Source organism: Capra hircus, chromosome 22 (assembly GCF_001704415.2).
Source record: "Capra hircus breed San Clemente chromosome 22, ASM170441v1, whole genome shotgun sequence".
NCBI classification, from domain to species: Eukaryota; Metazoa; Chordata; class Mammalia; order Artiodactyla; family Bovidae; genus Capra; species Capra hircus.
The window spans coordinates 25,868,852-25,887,029 of NC_030829.1; the positions used below are offsets into that span (position 1 = coordinate 25,868,852).

At 37.6% G+C, this 18,178-nt stretch overlaps 1 protein-coding gene and 1 non-coding gene across 4 annotated transcripts in view; one reads left to right on the forward strand and one right to left on the reverse strand.

Annotated features, from left to right (window-relative positions):
* The window catches only part of CHL1 (cell adhesion molecule L1 like), a 229,538-nt gene continuing 214,820 nt past the window's right edge, over positions 3,461–18,178 (reverse strand). For 2 of the 3 annotated variants that reach the window (XM_005695720.3, XM_005695721.3), the window contains exons 24-28: positions 17,470–17,649; positions 14,128–14,289; positions 13,383–13,514; positions 11,488–11,560; positions 3,461–7,111 (exon numbers count right to left, since the gene is read on the reverse strand). In XM_005695720.3, coding sequence (XP_005695777.2) covers positions 6,895–7,111; positions 11,488–11,560; positions 13,383–13,514; positions 14,128–14,289; positions 17,470–17,649 — 764 coding nt within the window. In that variant the 3' untranslated portion in view covers positions 3,461–6,894. The remainder of the gene's footprint in view (positions 7,112–11,487; positions 11,561–13,382; positions 13,515–14,127; positions 14,290–17,469; positions 17,650–18,178) is intronic. The other variant, XM_013973659.2, reaches the window with a different exon arrangement.
* TRNAW-CCA lies at positions 9,901–9,972 on the forward strand. The gene has a single exon. It is a non-coding gene; the product is annotated as a tRNA-Trp (tRNA).

The following is an 18,178-nucleotide window of genomic DNA, read 5'->3' on the forward strand; positions in this document are numbered from 1 at the left end:
CTGAGTATCCTATTCCTAGGTTGCTTCTCTCCAAGGTAACCCCTAGTACATTTTTTAATATCTGAATTTTTTTCTTTTCTGGTACATTTACTCATTTGGTCTATAGATTCTACATGTAAGCGATACCATACAATGTTTGCCTTTCTCTGACTTATTTCACTTAGCACAATGCCCTCCAAGTCCATCCATGTTGCTGCAAATGACAAAAAAAATGTGTGTGTGTGGTTTTTTTTTTGCAATGTAATTACTCTCTAATCTGTGTGTCACACTCAGGATATGGACTTGACTATATCACTTCCACCCTTCCTACCTGTCTCCTTGAGGTGTGTACTTTGTCTTCAGTTGTAGAAGAGATTTTTTTCCTTGTAGGTTCCAGTCTTTCACTGTTGACATTTCTGCAAATGTCTGTGATTTTGATGTGACCTCGTGAGAAGGTGAGCCCAGGGTCTTTCTACTCCTCCGTCTTGTCCAATCTCTCCCAGATCAGTAAGTTTTAATGAGCAGACTAATTGGTTTTTTGCTTACTTTTATTTGTTATTTCCCATGTGGTGCTTAAGCTCATTCACTTAACAACTATTTTTTGAGAACTGTTTCATGCTGGGGCCAATTCTGGGTGTCAGAGCAGGGAACAAGATAGGCAAAGTTGCTTTTCTCATGGAACTCACATTGTAGTAGGTGCAGAGAAGACAAAAATTAAGGATATAAATCAGTAATGACTGCTTTGAAGAAATAAGGAGTAATGTAACAGCCCTGACTACTTCAGAGTTAATAATCAGAAACATCTCCAAATAAGTGACCTTTAAATAGACTATAAGCCAGTTTATAGAAGATTCGGGGGGACATTTCAGACAGAAAAACACTAGGCAGGTAGGTAAAGTACCTCACATATGGTCATGTGGTTAGGAGTTTTTAGAATCTTGGCTGAATTCACTGAGAAACCATTACTATAATCTGATGTATACTTTGTAAGTCTTCTTGGGATTGTTTAACAGATTTCAGAGGACCACAAAAATGAAGCAAGAAGACCAGCCCTAGGAAATCGATGTCTTGGTTTAGAGTGGTAGTGATAGTGGTGAACTCTGAGTTAAAGAGTATTTTAGAGTTACAATTGATAGATGATGTGAAACAGTGAGAAACAGTGGGGCCAGGAATGCCTTTCAGGCTTTTGGTTTGAGTGACATAGTGATAATAGGGTCATTTATTAAGACAGAGAACCCAGAGAAAGAACAGTTTAGAGGTGCTAGTGGAGATTGTTTCATGTATCTGGACTAGCATTTTCTCAAATGCATTAGTTATTTGGAATATCTCCTGTGACTATTTAACAAATATATTAAAAATGTCCCTCGGATGCCAGAGATTATGCTAGACAGTTGATGCTTCATAAAAAAGAAGATGCCCTTATAGAATTTCTGGACTAATCAAAGTAATAGACATGGTAATTACTATAAAACTGCAACAGTGACTGGTGCAAATATTGAGAGGTAAGTAATAATCCGATACACTAAAAAAGTGTGATTTGACCGAGTTATCGAAGTTTGGGGAGGTTTCTCTAAAGAAATGACATTAAACTTTGAAACAGATCAGTGGTTTTGTGAAGAAGTAAGTTTAAAAGGCTCACAACAGGAAGAAATTGACCAAATACTCAGAGCTGATAAAAGCTGAGTCTTAGCCTCAATTCCTTAAAAGAGCCTGCAGCAGTCAGTATATGGACTACTAATTTATGAGGGAGTGCAGTCCCCATAAACTAGTATTAGGCACAAGGGAAAGGGAGAATGAGGCAGGAAAAAAAAAACAACCAATTAATAGATTCTATTCAATTGGCCCCTGTTAAATGCAAATGATTGATCTAATCCATGGGACGATCCTGTATAAGGGATGTGGGAAGGGACATGAGACAAGAAAGAAGGTTGGAATTTACCTACCAGTTTCCCTGTATCACTGTAAATCCCTTACTCTGTGTACTCTTAACTCCTCCATGAGCAGGAATAGGGACCAGGCAGGGTTCCATGGCATCTCAAGCCATAGTGGCAAGGGAAGAGCTTTCTGGAAGTTTCATCATGAGCACTCCCCTTCATTTCCACCTGGATTTCGTCTGTCATTCATGGGGAGCCACTCACTCCAACTGCGGCTGGTACAAGACTGACAGCACCTCAAGAATCGGAAGCATTTGATACAACCACTGTAATAGGAAGGAAGGGAGGGAACGATGGTAAACAATGGGATTCAGGACCTGAGGAGGAATCTGACCGTGCTGGATAATGAGGAGCAATTAAAGACTTTCTGCTCTCTCTTGAGAACAATGGAAAGTCATTTGGGGGAGCAGAGTAGGGATGAAGTTGGTTTAGCTGAAGTGCTCCTGGGCCAATCCAGGACATACGCAAGCAATCACATCAACAGAATTTAGTGACAGGTTGAGCGTGGGGAACAGAGAAGACTGAATATGAAGGATGATGGTTAATGGCTTGAGTACTTACTGTTGCTTAAAAGCACTGAGCTGTCCAGTTGTGGTAGGGGGTGGGAGTTAAACAGCTTTAGCAGGGGAAAATTATGCATCCACTTTCGAAACATTTTTCCTCCTGTCATCAGAGGGCAGACATCAAGTAAGAAGTCATCTATGGAAAACTTCAGGTGTAAGGATTTTGGAATAGAAAATACTTCAAAGTTGGCAGTCAGGATGTGACAATCAAAGTCTTGGGGGTGTGAGATACTTCAGGGAAATGGTAGAGTGAGAAAGAGACTTAGGATTGAGTCTGCCAGGAACTTCAGGATCCAGTAAGCTTGTATACCATATTTTCTTCCTGGAGAATTGCATTGTAGCAGATTTCTCAACTTTTCAATGACTGCTTTTTAGGTTGTATACACCGAACTGTTTTATAGACACAGTTTTGTCTGTTTTCCCCTAGTATACGCTCTGACCATACTATATTAAAACCAAGAAGTTTCTAACCATGAATAAGTCAGCTTTAAACTCAAGCCCACCTTTGTAAAGCATTTCTAAGAGGAGTGAGGGAATAAAAAAAGTATATACTGTATGGAAACTGCTTAGTGCACGGAAATTGCTTTTTAGAAATCACAATTTTCAGTTGATTTTCTGCTGAGCCAGATCAGGTGTTCCAATTACCCACTAGCCTTGGTGGAAAGTACAGCCTATTGGATGTTTTCTTGCAAAGGGACACTTCCACATTGTTCTAAAACCAATCAGATGAATATACGTTCACTTTAATTTTACATTTATCATAACTATAGAGTTTATTGGCATATTACAGTTTGTAGATGTGGATGATATTAAATGGTCTATTTGTAAAAATTATCATTCAGCTCAAAATACCTTACTTATACCTTTATGCTCTACTAATTTATACTTCATTTACAGATATCCCAGGATCAGAGGCAACTGAAGGTAAGGTTGATATGTAAATTCTGACTCTCCTTATGTGGATAGAAAAAAAAGGAAACATTCTTAGAGTACGTGAAGTTGAACGTTTATTGGGAAACTTGAATTTCTTGTATACTGAAAATATTTTTAAACCATACATATTCATAGGCATAATACAAACACCACCTACAATACAAACACATTTTAATAAGGTTCTCTATGAATATTAATTCTAGCCAAAAGAAAATCAGGTAAACCAGTTCTGCGTATCTTTCATCTGCCTTGATGGTGTAATCCAACAATTTAAGATATAAACAAAGTAAGCTTTGGCACAACCCTACTTATTTCACTATGGGTACTAGGATACATACTACCACAGATTACAAACCCAATCCCTTCATAATCAATTTAAAATTGTTACAAGAAGCAAACCTTAATGACATGTAAACATTTTTAGGGTTTCAATTGGCAATTATGTCTTAAATGCTTAGAAAAACACACCACCATTTCTCATTAGTGTTCTCTCTTTAGCTCATCTCTTCCATGAATATAAAGTAGGAAAAATATTATTTGAGACTTCCAGCATAATTCCATTGTGCTTTACACTTTTATAAATATGGATACATCTAAAATATCAGATGCCTTTTTACCAACAGAATAAATCCACCAAATTCACATTTTCTTATAAACACATGCAAAATTAGTGAAAAACACTTTTGTATAGCAAAGACCCTGCTTAATTTCCTTCTGATTAATAATTTTGGATGGCATGTGCAAACCATACTGCTCATTGAACAGTAGATTCATTTCCTGTAGATTTGGTTTTCTATAAAAATATATTTATGTGTTCACAGGAAAAAAGTTGGTATGTGTGGAGTGACTTTTTGACGTATCATTAGATTATAGGTTTGTTTATGAAGTTAGAAGGCATCTTAGCTTTTATCATTTTCAAATTTTTCTTCATACAAAAGAACACCCTGTGACAGAGATAAGGTAACTGAGATCATCATTAGCACTTTGAAGTTGAGACAGTTTGAAGCAAAGGGGTCAAGCCACTTGCCTAAGGTTTACGTACAACATCAGTGCTGGAACCAGGAAGAGAACTTGCGTTTTCCTAACCCTTGAACAGCTCCCTAGGAACTGATCCCCACCATCAATCCTGGAGATTATATACAATCTATTACATTGAAATAATATTGGCTGTAGGCTAGAGAAAGTTAGTCATAGACCTATTCCTTCTGTGCAGATTCCCAGTAGAAACCAAATGCTATTGAAACAGGGTAATGAAGAGTCATAGCTAAAGGCAATCTTATAGCAATCTGATTTTTCAAATCCATATGTTTGGGACATTCAGAAAATATGAGCAGGTACATGCTTATTGCTCACAAGTTAAAGAACTCTGTGATCCAGGAAAATAAAACATTATTTGTGTTAATTTCTAATTGAAAGGTGATTAAATTTATATTAATCCTAATGCATTTTTAAGACTATGTCCAACCTGCAGAAACCTTTTCAGCTGATGACAAAGATGAGGAACCGGGATACTAGAGGAACTAAACTCATAAGTCCTAACCTTGGCCTCATTGATAGCTGAGTACCAGAAATTCCCCCCAGGTAAGTCAGAACATGATGACTCTTCCTTGAGAAAAGCTCTGCCTTAAAATTAGATGGGGATCAAGCTCAAGTGCTGGAGGGGTGTGTGGCTCCTCATTCCCAGCTTGAGGACCACAGTGCCTTCCCACTTTGGTAATCCTTCCATCAGAAGTGTGGTCAAGTCCTGAGCCCACCAAGTTTTGTTGTAAGTAAGACATTCTTTTCTGCTGCCTATCCATTTCGGAGGACACACAGGTTTAAAAGGATAATTAGCTATTCAGTGTGGATTAGTAATTGACTATTATACACAATTCCTCATTTTGGTCCATAAGAGAGAGAGTGGGCTATATGAATAGAAGTCCAGGCTTGAACAATATATACCCATGGGTAGAGTTCAAAAATGAAAGGAAAAACTGTGAGTTGGTTTCACATAAACATAATTCAGAAATATACTTAAGGATTTAATGGTAAGGTTAAGAAATATTTCCATAAAATGGGCTCAACACTGAATTTTACTGACACACATGCACAGCCCTTCATAGTATTTCTAAACCGCTCTCATGTACAATTTTAGAAGGACTAGTAGCTCACATGCCAGGAAATAAATTCTCTGAATTTGTACTAGCTTTGATAGAAGGAGAACACAGAAAAATATCCCACCCTGAAGATTCTTAAAATGTGATATAGGCAAACGTATGTATAGGAATTTTAATTTATGCTGTAAACGGTTTTTCTTTTTGGCGGGCTGGGGTACACTCAAAAACAACAATCTACTTTGAAAAATATGAAAACATTCCCCTCAATATTTATATGATATTTTATTTTGAGATTGTTGGAAAAGCATATAAGAACAAAATCCAAATGCTTTGTACAAAGTCTTCAGTTTGGGAACCTCATGTTATTGGTCACAGCTGTGGATTGATGAAAAATGGTATATTACTATATACTCTAGCTGTACAGACATGCCTGTTAATGTTCTTTCTCACTTCAAAATAAAACAATCTCTATTTTAAATTGTGTAAATATTAACATAATATGTACAATGCATTCATGAAATATATGGAACATACCATTATACAAACATAGAAAAAAGGTAAAAGCAGTCAATTTAGAAATGGAGATATCAAATAGATACAGTTATCAGACCCCAGCACAGACACCTCTCTTGCCTGTTCTTTCGTAAGATAATCTGACCACTGCTTCTTTTGCAGCTGAATTGAGTCCAGAAAAAAAAAAAACAAAACCATAAACAAAAATGTTTTTAGGTGTCCTAACTGATAGAAACTAAGTTCATGTTGAAATTGAAAGAATTCTATTTAAACAAGACCGTCTCTGGGCAAAGAGTTAGGAGCTCAATAAATACTAGTTGATTGTTCACCTAAGACTTCTGCTAGTAACATTTTAAATAATAAACTCAGACTATATATATTCAATGAAGTGTTATTTAATAAGACATTCATATTCCTCTTTACAGCTTAAATAACCAGGTGGCTTACCATCTTTTAACCATTCATGAAGTGAAGTCACTGAGCCAGTTCTCTGAGAGTGAGGACACATGTGCATACGCAGAAAACCCACAAGGCAGCAACGTCTATGCAAACACAGTGAAGAGTGGGACCAGGCAGGTATGCATTTCACCGGATAGAGACTTTGGATTCAGTTGCGGTGAACCTAAATACAGGATTTGTTTTTGTGGTTTGCATTTTGAGCACCTGAAAGAAAAAAAAAAACTCCAGGCCTATAGTGCTAAGTAGTTTCACTTTTTCAAGGCAGTGCTTTTTTTCTTAACAGAGTTGCAGGATGTTTGAATTCTGGGTGAAAGCTTCTGCCAGAATGTTTCTATTCTATATGAAAGTTCTTGCTCCCTTGAACAGTTAAATCTGGAAGGTTGGTGTGAACCACTGGTTTGTTGCTACGTGCTCTGTTTATGCCCGGAGTGGAAACGTTGCTGTGGAACTTCCATTGCTTTCCACAGATCCTTTCTCCTTAGACCCAGCATAGGCACCAATAAAAGAGCCATCCTCGTTGAAGAGACCGTGGTCACCTTCTCCGTACTCCACTAAGCTGTCGGCACTCTCTGTGGCCTGCATATCCCTGTTAAGGGACCGAAGGCTTCCTTTGAGAGGTTTTTCGTCACTGTCACTAGAAAATCAAAAAGAATAGTTTGACAAAATCTGAAATATTCATGGAAAGCAAGACTCATGCCAAAGTGCTAATAGGTTTTAAAAATTTCCAGATAATCATGTTAGCACTGAAGACACTAAATGACCCTTTCATAGAGAAATGTTTAGAAAGTCATTACCAATTTGTGTTATGCTGAGTAACTGAGAAACTTTTCTGCTATTCACAACACTCCTGCTTCCCTTTAAAATTGAGACATGCAGATATTCAATCTGCTTATGTACATAGAGAACAAAAGTTATTTCCTTCACTTTCAGGAACTTTTAGAACTCCTGGTCATCAAAGCTTGATCTTCTGCCTTCACCTTTGATCCTCCGTATTTTTCCAGATCCTTCCAAAAATGTCACTCTCATCCGGGTTAATCAAATTCTGTTGCTTGTAACCAAAGAACTTCAATACAGTTTATAAACTCAAAGTTGTTAAATTAGAAAAAGAATAGCTGGATTTTTAGAATAGGAATGCTACAAGTATCCTGCATTTATGCTCTGAGTTTTATTCTTTAACAAATCCAACTCTGAGTTAGTAAAATGTCTTTCAAATGACACAGTTTTCTTAATTTCTACCTGAGGATTTTTTTTTAAATACCAACTTCTTTCACACTATAAAGCTGTATACCAAATGAGAAGATTTTATGAAATTCTAAAAAGGAAAAATTGGGGGAAAAGGTAATTAGCACATGATGAGCACTTTATAGAATGGGGAAGTAGCTGGTGGTGTCCATCAAATTGTTCCATTAGCTCAGTTTTTCTAGAAACAGGGCAGGATGGTACTTCACTGCCCTCTGTGTTAGTGAGTGCCGTATGATTGGCTTTGGCCAAAGAAAGGTGAGCAGGAATGACAATATCACTTTAGAGCTGCTGTTCCACGTGCCATATTCCGGTTCACTGCTGTGGTGATCTGCATACTCACCTACCAGCCAGTTCTCCTAAGCACCAAGATGGCCAGAGCCATCTATGGTGGACACAGGCACGTGCACACAGAACTTGAGAAAGAAAAATATCTGGAGTTGTTTTCACTAGCAGTGTAACTACTGCACAATTGCACTCATATCACACGCTAGTAAAGTTATGCTCAAAATTGTCCAAGCCAGGCTTCAGCAGTATGTGAACTCCCTGATGTTCAAGCTGGTTTTAGAAAAGGCAGAGGAACCAGAGATCAAATTGCCAACATCTGCTGGATCATCGAAAAAGCAAGAGAGTTCCAGAAAAACATCTACTTCTTCTGCCTTATTGACTATGCCAAAGCCTTTGACTGTGTGATCACAATAAACTGTGGAAAATTCTAAAAGAGATGGGAATATCAGACCACCTGACCTGCCTCCTGAGAAACCTATATGTAGGTCAGGAAGCAACAGTTAAAACTGGACATGTAACAACCGACTGGTTCCAAATAGGAAAAGGAGTATGTCAAGGCTGTCTATTGTCACCCTGTTTATTTAACTTATATGCAGAGTACATCATGAGAAATGCTGGGCTGGAAAAAGCACAAGCTGGAATCAAGATTGCTGGGAGAAATATCAATAACCTCAGATATGCAGATGACACCACCCTTATGGCAGAAAGCGAAGAGGAACTAAAAAGCCTCTTGATGAAAGTGAAAGAGGAGAGTGAAAAAGTTGGCTTAAAGCTCAACATTCAGAAAACTAAGATCATGGCATCTGGTCCCATCACCTCTTGGGAAATAGATGGGAAAACAGTGTCAGACTTTATTTTTTTGGGCTCCAAAAATCACTGCAGATGGTGATTGCAGCCATGAAATCAGAAGGTACTTACTCCTTGGAAGGAAAGTTATGACCAACCTAGACAGCATATTGAAAAGCAGAGACATTACTTTGCCAACAAAGGTCCGTCTAGTCAAGGCTACGGTTTTTCCAGTGGTCATGTATGGATGCGAGAGTTGGACTGTGAAGAAAGGCTGAGCGCCTGAAGAATTGATGCTTTTGAACTGTGGTGTTGGAGAAGACTCTTGAGAGTCCCTTGGACTGCAAGGAGATCAGTCCTGGGTGTTCATCGGAAGGACTGATGCTGAAGCTCAAACTCCAGTACTTTGGCCACCTCATGCGAAAAGTTGACTCGTTGGAAAAGACTGATGCTGGGAGGGATTGTGGGCAGGCGGAGAAGGGGATGACAGAGGATGAGAGGGCTGGATGGCATCACCGATTCGATGGACATGAGTTTGAGTGAACTCTGGGAGTTGGTGATGGACAGGGAGGCCTGGCATGCTGCAATTCATGGGGTTGCAAAGAGTCGGACACGACTGAGCGACTGAACTGAACTGATAACTCAGACTGTCCTGACTCTTACAATAATTGTTTCCAGAACCAGGATGCTACAGTTACAAAAACAAATATGAAGAAAACTAAAAGACCAAATGTGGCATTACCTTACAGATCAGGCAAAGGGATAGCGAAGAAACTATTACCAGAAACTGGAAAGATGAGAATTCACGTTATGTTACTGTCCCCTGGAATAATCTTCCTGAAAACACATAGTTTTGAGGAAAGGTGATAAGAACTATTAACTACTCTAAACAAGATGCCAGTTGAAATAGCGCAGGAGGTGGTTTTACCTGGCTTTTTAGAGCAGCCACAAAACATGAGGCAATGAGTTTTGAGTAAGGCATGTCTTTAGTTTTTTTCCTCATAAAATTGATCAAGTAATATGCCTTTCAATAAAATTTTAAACAGTTGCCATAGATCCTCAATGGCCCTTGCCTTGTGGGATTTGAGGCACAGTTTTCTAGTTTGTGCTTCCCTGGTGGCTCAGAGGTTAAAGCGTCTGCCTCCAATGCAGGAGACCCGGGTTCGATCCCTGGGTCGGGAAGATCCCCTGGAGAAGGAAATGGCAACCCACTCCAGTATTCTTGCCTGGAGAATCCCATGGACGGAGAATCCCAGGAACGGAGAAGCCTAGTAGGCTACAGTCCACAGGGTCGCAAAGAGTCAGACACTACTGAGCGACTTCACCTTCTTTCTTTCTCCCTCCTTTCACCCTTTAATGCTCCTTTTCTTAGATAGTATCTGAAGTCATTTACCAGGAAATATCACAGTATAAAGAATATTTACTAAATGGAGGAAAGAAAAATAAGTATAGAGGCAAGGAGAGCTTACTATGAGGTTCAGATGTACATCGGTGTGTGTGTGTGCATGCGCGCGCGTGTGTGTGTGTGCGCATGTGCGCTTAGTCTCTCAGTCGTGTCTGATTCTTTTGCAACCCCGTGGACTATAGCTCGCTGGGCTCCTCTGTTCATGGAATTTTCCAGGCAAGAATACTGGAATGGGTAGTCATTTCCTTCTCCAGGGATCCTCCCGACCCAGGGACTGAACCCACATCTCCTGCAGTGGCAGGCAGATTCTTTACCATCCGGGCAACCTGGGAAGCCCGCATAAGTTAATGCAGGAGAGCTAATGAGAATATTCCACAACTCTGTGTATAATGATGGATCCAGGGCAGGGGCCAGTCAGAGCCAACTGAGTCTGCTCTGTAATATGGCTCCTGGTCTTGTGTGCTAATGGTCATATACGCTTGGAAACTGCAAGAGCTCCCTTGGCTGCAGTATACAGAGCACCTGGCTGAAAGCAATAGAGTCCTCAGCAGGAACAGGTAAGTAAAGCAGAGGGTGATGGAAAGGTGAAGATGCGCAGTGGCAACACGAGGGTGAGACGGGTAACACACCCTCAAGAGGTACTTACCTCCCACCAGGTTTCTTGCAGTTTCTCCCACTTTGGCACACTTGTGTAAGTTTGGTCCAGGGGTTAAGAGTGACACAATCTTTTTCATCCTTTAAAGGCTGTCTTAACCTTCTTTGGATGAACTTTTACCAGAGCTCATCTTAGACAGCAATAGTTGCTCCCTTTTTTGCTCTTATTCTAATTAATTACAATTATTTGCATAGATAATTCCCCCCCGACACACACACACAGACTAGGTTCATCTTGAGGACATGTTTTGTGACTTAATCACCATTATAGGTGCACACCGCAGGTACACAAGATACGTGTTTATGGGTATACACTGAATACAACCTGAGTTCACAATGGCTACGGTGAGGAGTGACTACAAGATATTTTACCTATTTTATATAGATAATCTCTAAATAACAATACTGTCCGGTGAATAACACCTTTCAAAAAAACTGTCCAAGCACACACAGTCTACCTAGATAGCAGTCACACCTCACACCTCCTCACACAGACATTTGGTTGCTATCAATCATTTGTATTACTATTCTTTATAAGGGTTTTAAAATGTAGTCCTGTAAGCTTTAAGTAGAAATGCTTTTTTTTAACCTGATGGATATATGCTTTGATGCATTTTTAAATGGAGTGTAGTGTTTACCTGTATTCTCCAAAGGTTTCATCTTTCGCTGACTGAACTTCAGGGTCTGGATGAAGATCCTCCTTTTCTTTCACTAGAAAAACACACACACAGGTAGAGGAGTAATAAGAGTCATTTTTGAAGACATATTTCTTCAAAGCACTGTTAATACGTCAAGTGTTTTGTGTCTGTACCTATTCACTCATCTTTCACCTCTTTGTTACCAGAGTTACAGCCTGGTGCAGTTATACATGAATTTCGTATTATGTGGGCAACATGTCTTAATGAAAGAGTCAAACCTAGTTACAGTCTCTCAGTGAAGACCAAATTACTGTGTGAACACTTTACAATGCTAAACTTCCTGAAAATGACATTGGCTGATATCAGATCTATGTTGTTAAACCAAAGGACTAAAAAGTCTATCATTTGGCTGTTCTCTTCTTACTCCAAACTGCCTCAATAATCAGAATACTAAAGTCTTTAACACCATAGGTTAAATGAGATTTATTCTAAACAGTGGGATATAGAACACGAAGATGTTGCGTCATTGTGCTCAGAAAACTCGAACTAAAATCCCGTCGTGGCAGCTTTTACTGTTTACTTGCAGAGGGATGAGAATTTCTCTTGGTTTTCCTACAGTGTGAAATGCTGACTTGTGTTTAAGAGCACAACTTGAAGAAACTCCTTCAGAATCTGGATAAGGTAACACTTCACAAAGGACAATTTGGTGCATATTCTCTACAGTTTTCAGTTACTTACCTAGAACATCCATTAGTTACTGAAACTCTGATTCATAAGAATTCCGTATTCACAAGAAAAGGGGTATAATTGCATAAGCATTCTATGGAATGTTACAAAAATTTAGAAATTATTCTCTGGTTTGATTGTTCAATATACCTAATGGGCTTCCCAAAACATACACTGGATGAATCAGAAGCCAGTAAAGAATTTCATACTGATCTGATCAACAACAAACAAATAGCACTGGGATGTAAATCTTTCCCCCTCTATAAAAGCATCATGAATACTGAGCAAAAATAATAGTAACAATAACAATATACATATATCTAAAAAGATAAAATACATTTGAAAATTGAATGAAGTTAAAGCCAGCTATTAACTAGGATGATTTTTATTTTATGTACCATTAATTCAAGAGGTATTATACCTGATATATATCAGAGGAATAAGGGATGCATTCCCAGCAGTGGTTAACACAGCTGACTAGTGAACCCAGTACTATTAGAATGTACTAGTGCAAAATATCTCTGGGTCATGAGTCTGTAGAGAGGCATACTATTAAAATATATGTGTGTGATTTAGTAACAAGTCTCTCTAACATCTGTGATATTTTACAGATAGAAAATAGAAGCATGGAAGTATTATATGCCTCTCTAAAGCCTATTTTATATACTAGAAATGAATATTTCATTTTTAAAAAGATGGAATACTGTTATTCATAAAACAAGTAACTAGAAATAATTTTCTTGATCATACATACACCTTTTGGTTAGTTAATAGAGGAATTTTCTTTTCCTCTCAATACACTATATAACTAATGTACTAATATAAATAGACTTTAATGTGTAATTAAAACAATTGAAGATGTCTCTTACAAAGCTCTCCTAGAAATTAAATGTAAAGTGTGGAAGTGTTAATCGCTCAGTCGTGTCTGATTCTTTGCGACCCCATGGACTGTAACCTGCCAGGCTCCTCGGTCCATGGGATTCTCCAGGCAAGAACACTGGAGTGGGTTGCCATTTCCTCCTCCAGGGGATCTTCCCGACCCTGGAATCAAATCCAGGTCTCCTGCAGTCCAGGCAGATTCTTTACCATCTGAGCTACCTGGGATGTCCTAAACAGGTAAGTAGAATTTACTTAGTAAAATTTAAAGTCATCGTAAGAAACAACTTTACCTGAGTATTTTCCACCTTTGTTCCTCTTCACAAAGCAAACAGTTAACAATATTAGTGTGAGTAGAGCAATTGCACACATCAATCCAATAAACCAGCCTTGAGTGGAGATGTCATCGTACAGACCAGCATATTCTGTTGTACAAAGAGAAGGCACACTGAGTACTGGAAACAGTCTTTGAAATTAAGCCCCTTTTGGGAGCATTAAACATCATTTTTAAACATACAGAATAGCATCACTTTTGTCCTTGGAGTGCCCCTAGAGGGTATGTGATTTGAAGTACAGTTCATCAGGAGAATCCTGATAAATCGTTAATTCAGTGTTCAGAAATGGCCCTCTCAAACTGCATTTGACTTTGAGGATGAAAACCGAAGAGAAACAGTAGAGACAGATCAAGATAAAGCAGCAGCAGCAAGCAAGCAAAAGCACAAGCTGCTTTGGTTACATGCAGATTGCCAAGGAGATTCTGGGGTTTTGTTTTTAGTTTTTGTTATTAACACATGTTAATTAACCACAGACATTTTTAGGCAACTACTCCGGTAAAAACAATTGAGAGGTAAGTCTGGACATTGGTGAGACATTTTTCATTTTGATACTTTTAAAACGCTATGCCAAAACAAATTGACACTATGGATTTTACAACTACCATACTTCACATTTTCAACATAGGAAGTATGTAAAAGTAAATAATCTACAGAACATAGATGTATTGTCTAAGATGGCTCCAAACAGAATCTCATTTCTCACCTCTCCCTCTTGTCTCAATTACATCTTCAAAAATGCTATTGTTATCAACCCAATTCTTAGTCAAAAGGCGAACTACATGTTCAGCTCCAGGCTCAAATGACTCAACTGGGTGAATCTTTTGAGTAAGATTTACTCCTTCTGATATCTTCCCGACACTTTTACCTAAGAAATGTACACAGTTAATTCATATGAATTGTAATCACTGAAAAGTAGGACATGAAAAGCAAAAAAGTACTGTTATTTGAGATGAATAAGAGAGCCATTTGTAGCATTTTTTCCTCCGTTCTGAATTATCAGAAGATGAAGAAAATGAACATTTCAAGATTTTCTTTTTTAATGTGCTGAAATGGAGTAATGAACTTAATTCATGTCCTTTAAAAATGATACAGTGGTTGATGAAGTGATGCTATAAATTTGCGTGGTCATATGAATGGTTTAAAACCAAACACAGACTTCAGAAAATTATACAATGTCACTTTGTGCAATTTGGACTTTCACAAACCTCGTAGGAACCAGATTTGGAGATTTTGGCTTATAATTGAAAGTATATGGCATTAAAATCTTTACCTTACTTCCTTTGCTCTGGTCATTTTCATAAGTATTGATAGAACAGCATAATATACTCATATTAAATGCTTGAAATTTCTAGAAACTTAGGCTACATAAAAGTGCAGGTTTATAGGTACTTTTAAATGAAATGAAATTTTTGAAGTGTTTGAGAACTTTACACTTCAAAATAAATGTATGTCAATATATTAATTGTAGAATATCATAGTAGATAAAAATGACAAGTACAATTAAAATATACATTTAATTTCTGACCTTATAACAAAATATCTAAAATAATTTTGCTGTTGATCCATAATGTTGCTAAGAATTAATAAAATGGTTTAACAACGTTTAAAGGCTTTAAATGAGAATGTGTCACATGTTAAAATTTAGGTATAACTTTTCAACACAGAGTAAAAATTGATTATATAGTTACTGATTACACAAAGACATCATTAAAAATGGCACCGTGAGAAAAATAAGACGTTATATTAGTTGAAGAAAACCTTCAAGATTGAACACTATTGAAACAAAACACAATTTTGCCTTTAAAAAACATAAATTTAGTGTTCCATTAAATAGCACAAGCTTTTGAAAAACAGAGCAAAGCAAGTATTTTATTGCAACCAGTAATAACACAAAAAAGAATATTTCTGATTAACTTGATTTTCCCCCCTTTTAGATTATGGACTGCAAGCCACCTGAAAATCAGTGACAACCAGAAAATGATGGGGGGAAAAATGCTTGTGTATCAAATCCCATTCTCTGATTTAATCCCAGATGTCCTTAAAATGCACCATCCAGGCAGAGCAAAGAAAAGAAAGATACACAGAAACAGATTCCAATTTGCACAAAAGTTAACAGTTTTAGAGTATTTAGTAATAGTAAGATGGATATTCTCAATAGAAATATATATTTTTTTCATTTTTTCCCAAAGATCATGCTGAAGACTACGGAAAAGACTAGTTTTTTCTGTAAATATGGCCATATAGGCCTATAGAAGAAAATTCAGTGTCAACAGGGGAAGGGGACAGTAGCTGACATTGCAGAATCCTGAAAAAGAACACAAACATACCAGTAAGAAACACTTTCAAATCATGACACATGAGAGTGAAGAAATATGCTATAAGACACTCATTAGATATATTTTGCATTTGCAGAAGAGAGTAGCATCCCTTGTATAGCCACATAAACAGCATTTTCCACCCTCTGAAAACAACTTGTCAATGCAACCAAGCCCAAATTTGCCAATATTTCCATATATATGAGAATGCATGACTATTATAAGACAATTTTGTGGGTTTTTTTCTTACATGCTGCTAATCGCCACGAATAGGACTAGCATTTCTGATATATATTATAGTGTTGGTCCCTAAATAAAAGCAACCCTCCCCTGCCCTTAAACTCTGTTTTAGAAAATGCTATAGTTGCATATTTAGATTACCACTATTCTGACTTATTTTCTTGGTGTCAGACACTTGTTAACCCATCCATTTGAACTCTAGAGGAATAAGAACCTTTTAGTTACTGAGTGTTTTCAGTCACCATTAAAAGTAGATAAATAAGTTCGTCAGTTCACTTGGTGTCCAGTTCATCCTGGGGAACAATTTCAGTTTTTGAGAGAAACTATTTTGGATATATATGTGTGTGTGTATATACATATGTATATATACACATTCCCCCATAAAAGAAAGTTTTGAGTATATAGGAACTGTTAGGAAAACATAAGCTCTTCAGTATTTACATTGAATAGGAACAAAATGAGAGGAAGAAACAAACTGACCACGGTCCCAGTATAACCACTTACACATTCATTTCATAGTGAGTCATGAACTTAAATACATTGCAGTATATATCTTATATAAATGATAGTTCAAGTTTCTTCATTACTATTTTCTCTTTTTCCCATGGATTCTACCTTTCATTTAATCTAAAAATTGGGAAAGCATCCACAACAGTGGATGCATAGTACATGAAACATAAATGACTTGTTTATATTTCCCTTTCTGCTCTCTCCCATTTCCTTTTGCCTGCCTCCAGTAACCCTCTAGGTCTCATCAACTTGACTTCAATGCAAGGCCCTCTTTTTTAAGCTTAAAAGTGTGTTTATCCTTTCCCCCAATCCACTTTCCTTTCTTGTTTTACCTTATTTTATCTCCTAATGCCCTGTTGATAACATAGAAAGCTTAGTAAAAATACTTCTAAAATCATAATTGGAGAAATAATTTTTGAAGGGAAATGGCCCGAGTTGGAAAAAAAAAATAGAAAAGTAAAATTGAATTAGGCGAACTATACAAATGAAATGATACAGTTATGAGCCATTTTCAAGCTAACTACTTGGCATCATCCAGCAGACAGTAAAATAAAATTGGTATATGAATCACTGTAGAGATGAGTCATGACATGAGGGTGAAATGTGTTAGATCAGTGTTGCGAAATGTCTACCAGTGCAAGAGGCAAACATTTTTCTGCGAGGAAACATTTCCAAAAGAAAAATACCCACTCTACTAACCTTATGACTAACTTTGTGACCTTATAGGCCCCTATTTTAATTAAAATTATAGTTCCTGACCTTATATACACTGAGGCTACAGTTTGATTACTGTTGTGCAGAAATCCATAAATTGAGTCAATGTGAACTTTAGAAACAAGAAAAATAAATTCTGTACATCAGTGGAAAACAGAAGGTCAGACAGATTGAGAGCACAATCATTTCTGATTTATAGTGACTACCATGGTGCCTTCCTTTCAGAGCAGTTTAAAATGGAGCATGCATAAACCTCCAGTACTTACTCCCTTCTCCTAATGTAGCACTCTCCTCAGTGATTGGTTTTCCACAGCCCTTTGAAGTGCAAGCCCTCAAGTAGAATTTGTACTTGGTAGTTGCACTGAGGTTCAAGAGACGCCAGCTGGGCTTTGATGGAGTTGTAATGTTGATATCATGTAGCTCTCCAATTTCATCAGTGTCATTGACTGAAGAAAGAAACAGGGACATCAACACCTCGGATTTTGTAGTCTTAACCATTCAAGTTATGTTATGCCTTATTTCTGCTTCTATTTATGCTTGTGGCCTGCCATCTTAATTATTCATAGTTATCAACTCAATTCTATGAGGCAGGTACAATTATTATGACATATTATCCATGGGTAATTTAAGATCTGGCAAGAATAAACACACTGCCTAGATCTAGGGCCACTAACTGGCAAACTAGGATTTGAATCTAAACCACAGACTTTTAACTCCAAAGCCCATGCTCTTAATCACTATGCTACACTGGACAACCACTCCAGCTTTACCATACCTGTTAACAATGATGAGCTTCCCCCCACTGATATATTTTCATTGTATCCTTGACGTGTGTGTGTGCGCATGTCTATATATTAGTCACTTAGTCATGTCTGACTGTTTGTGACCCCATGGAGTTTTGGCCGCCAGACTCCTCTGTCCATGGGATGTCCCAGGCAAGAACCCATGGAGTGGGTTGCCATTTCCTTCTTCAGA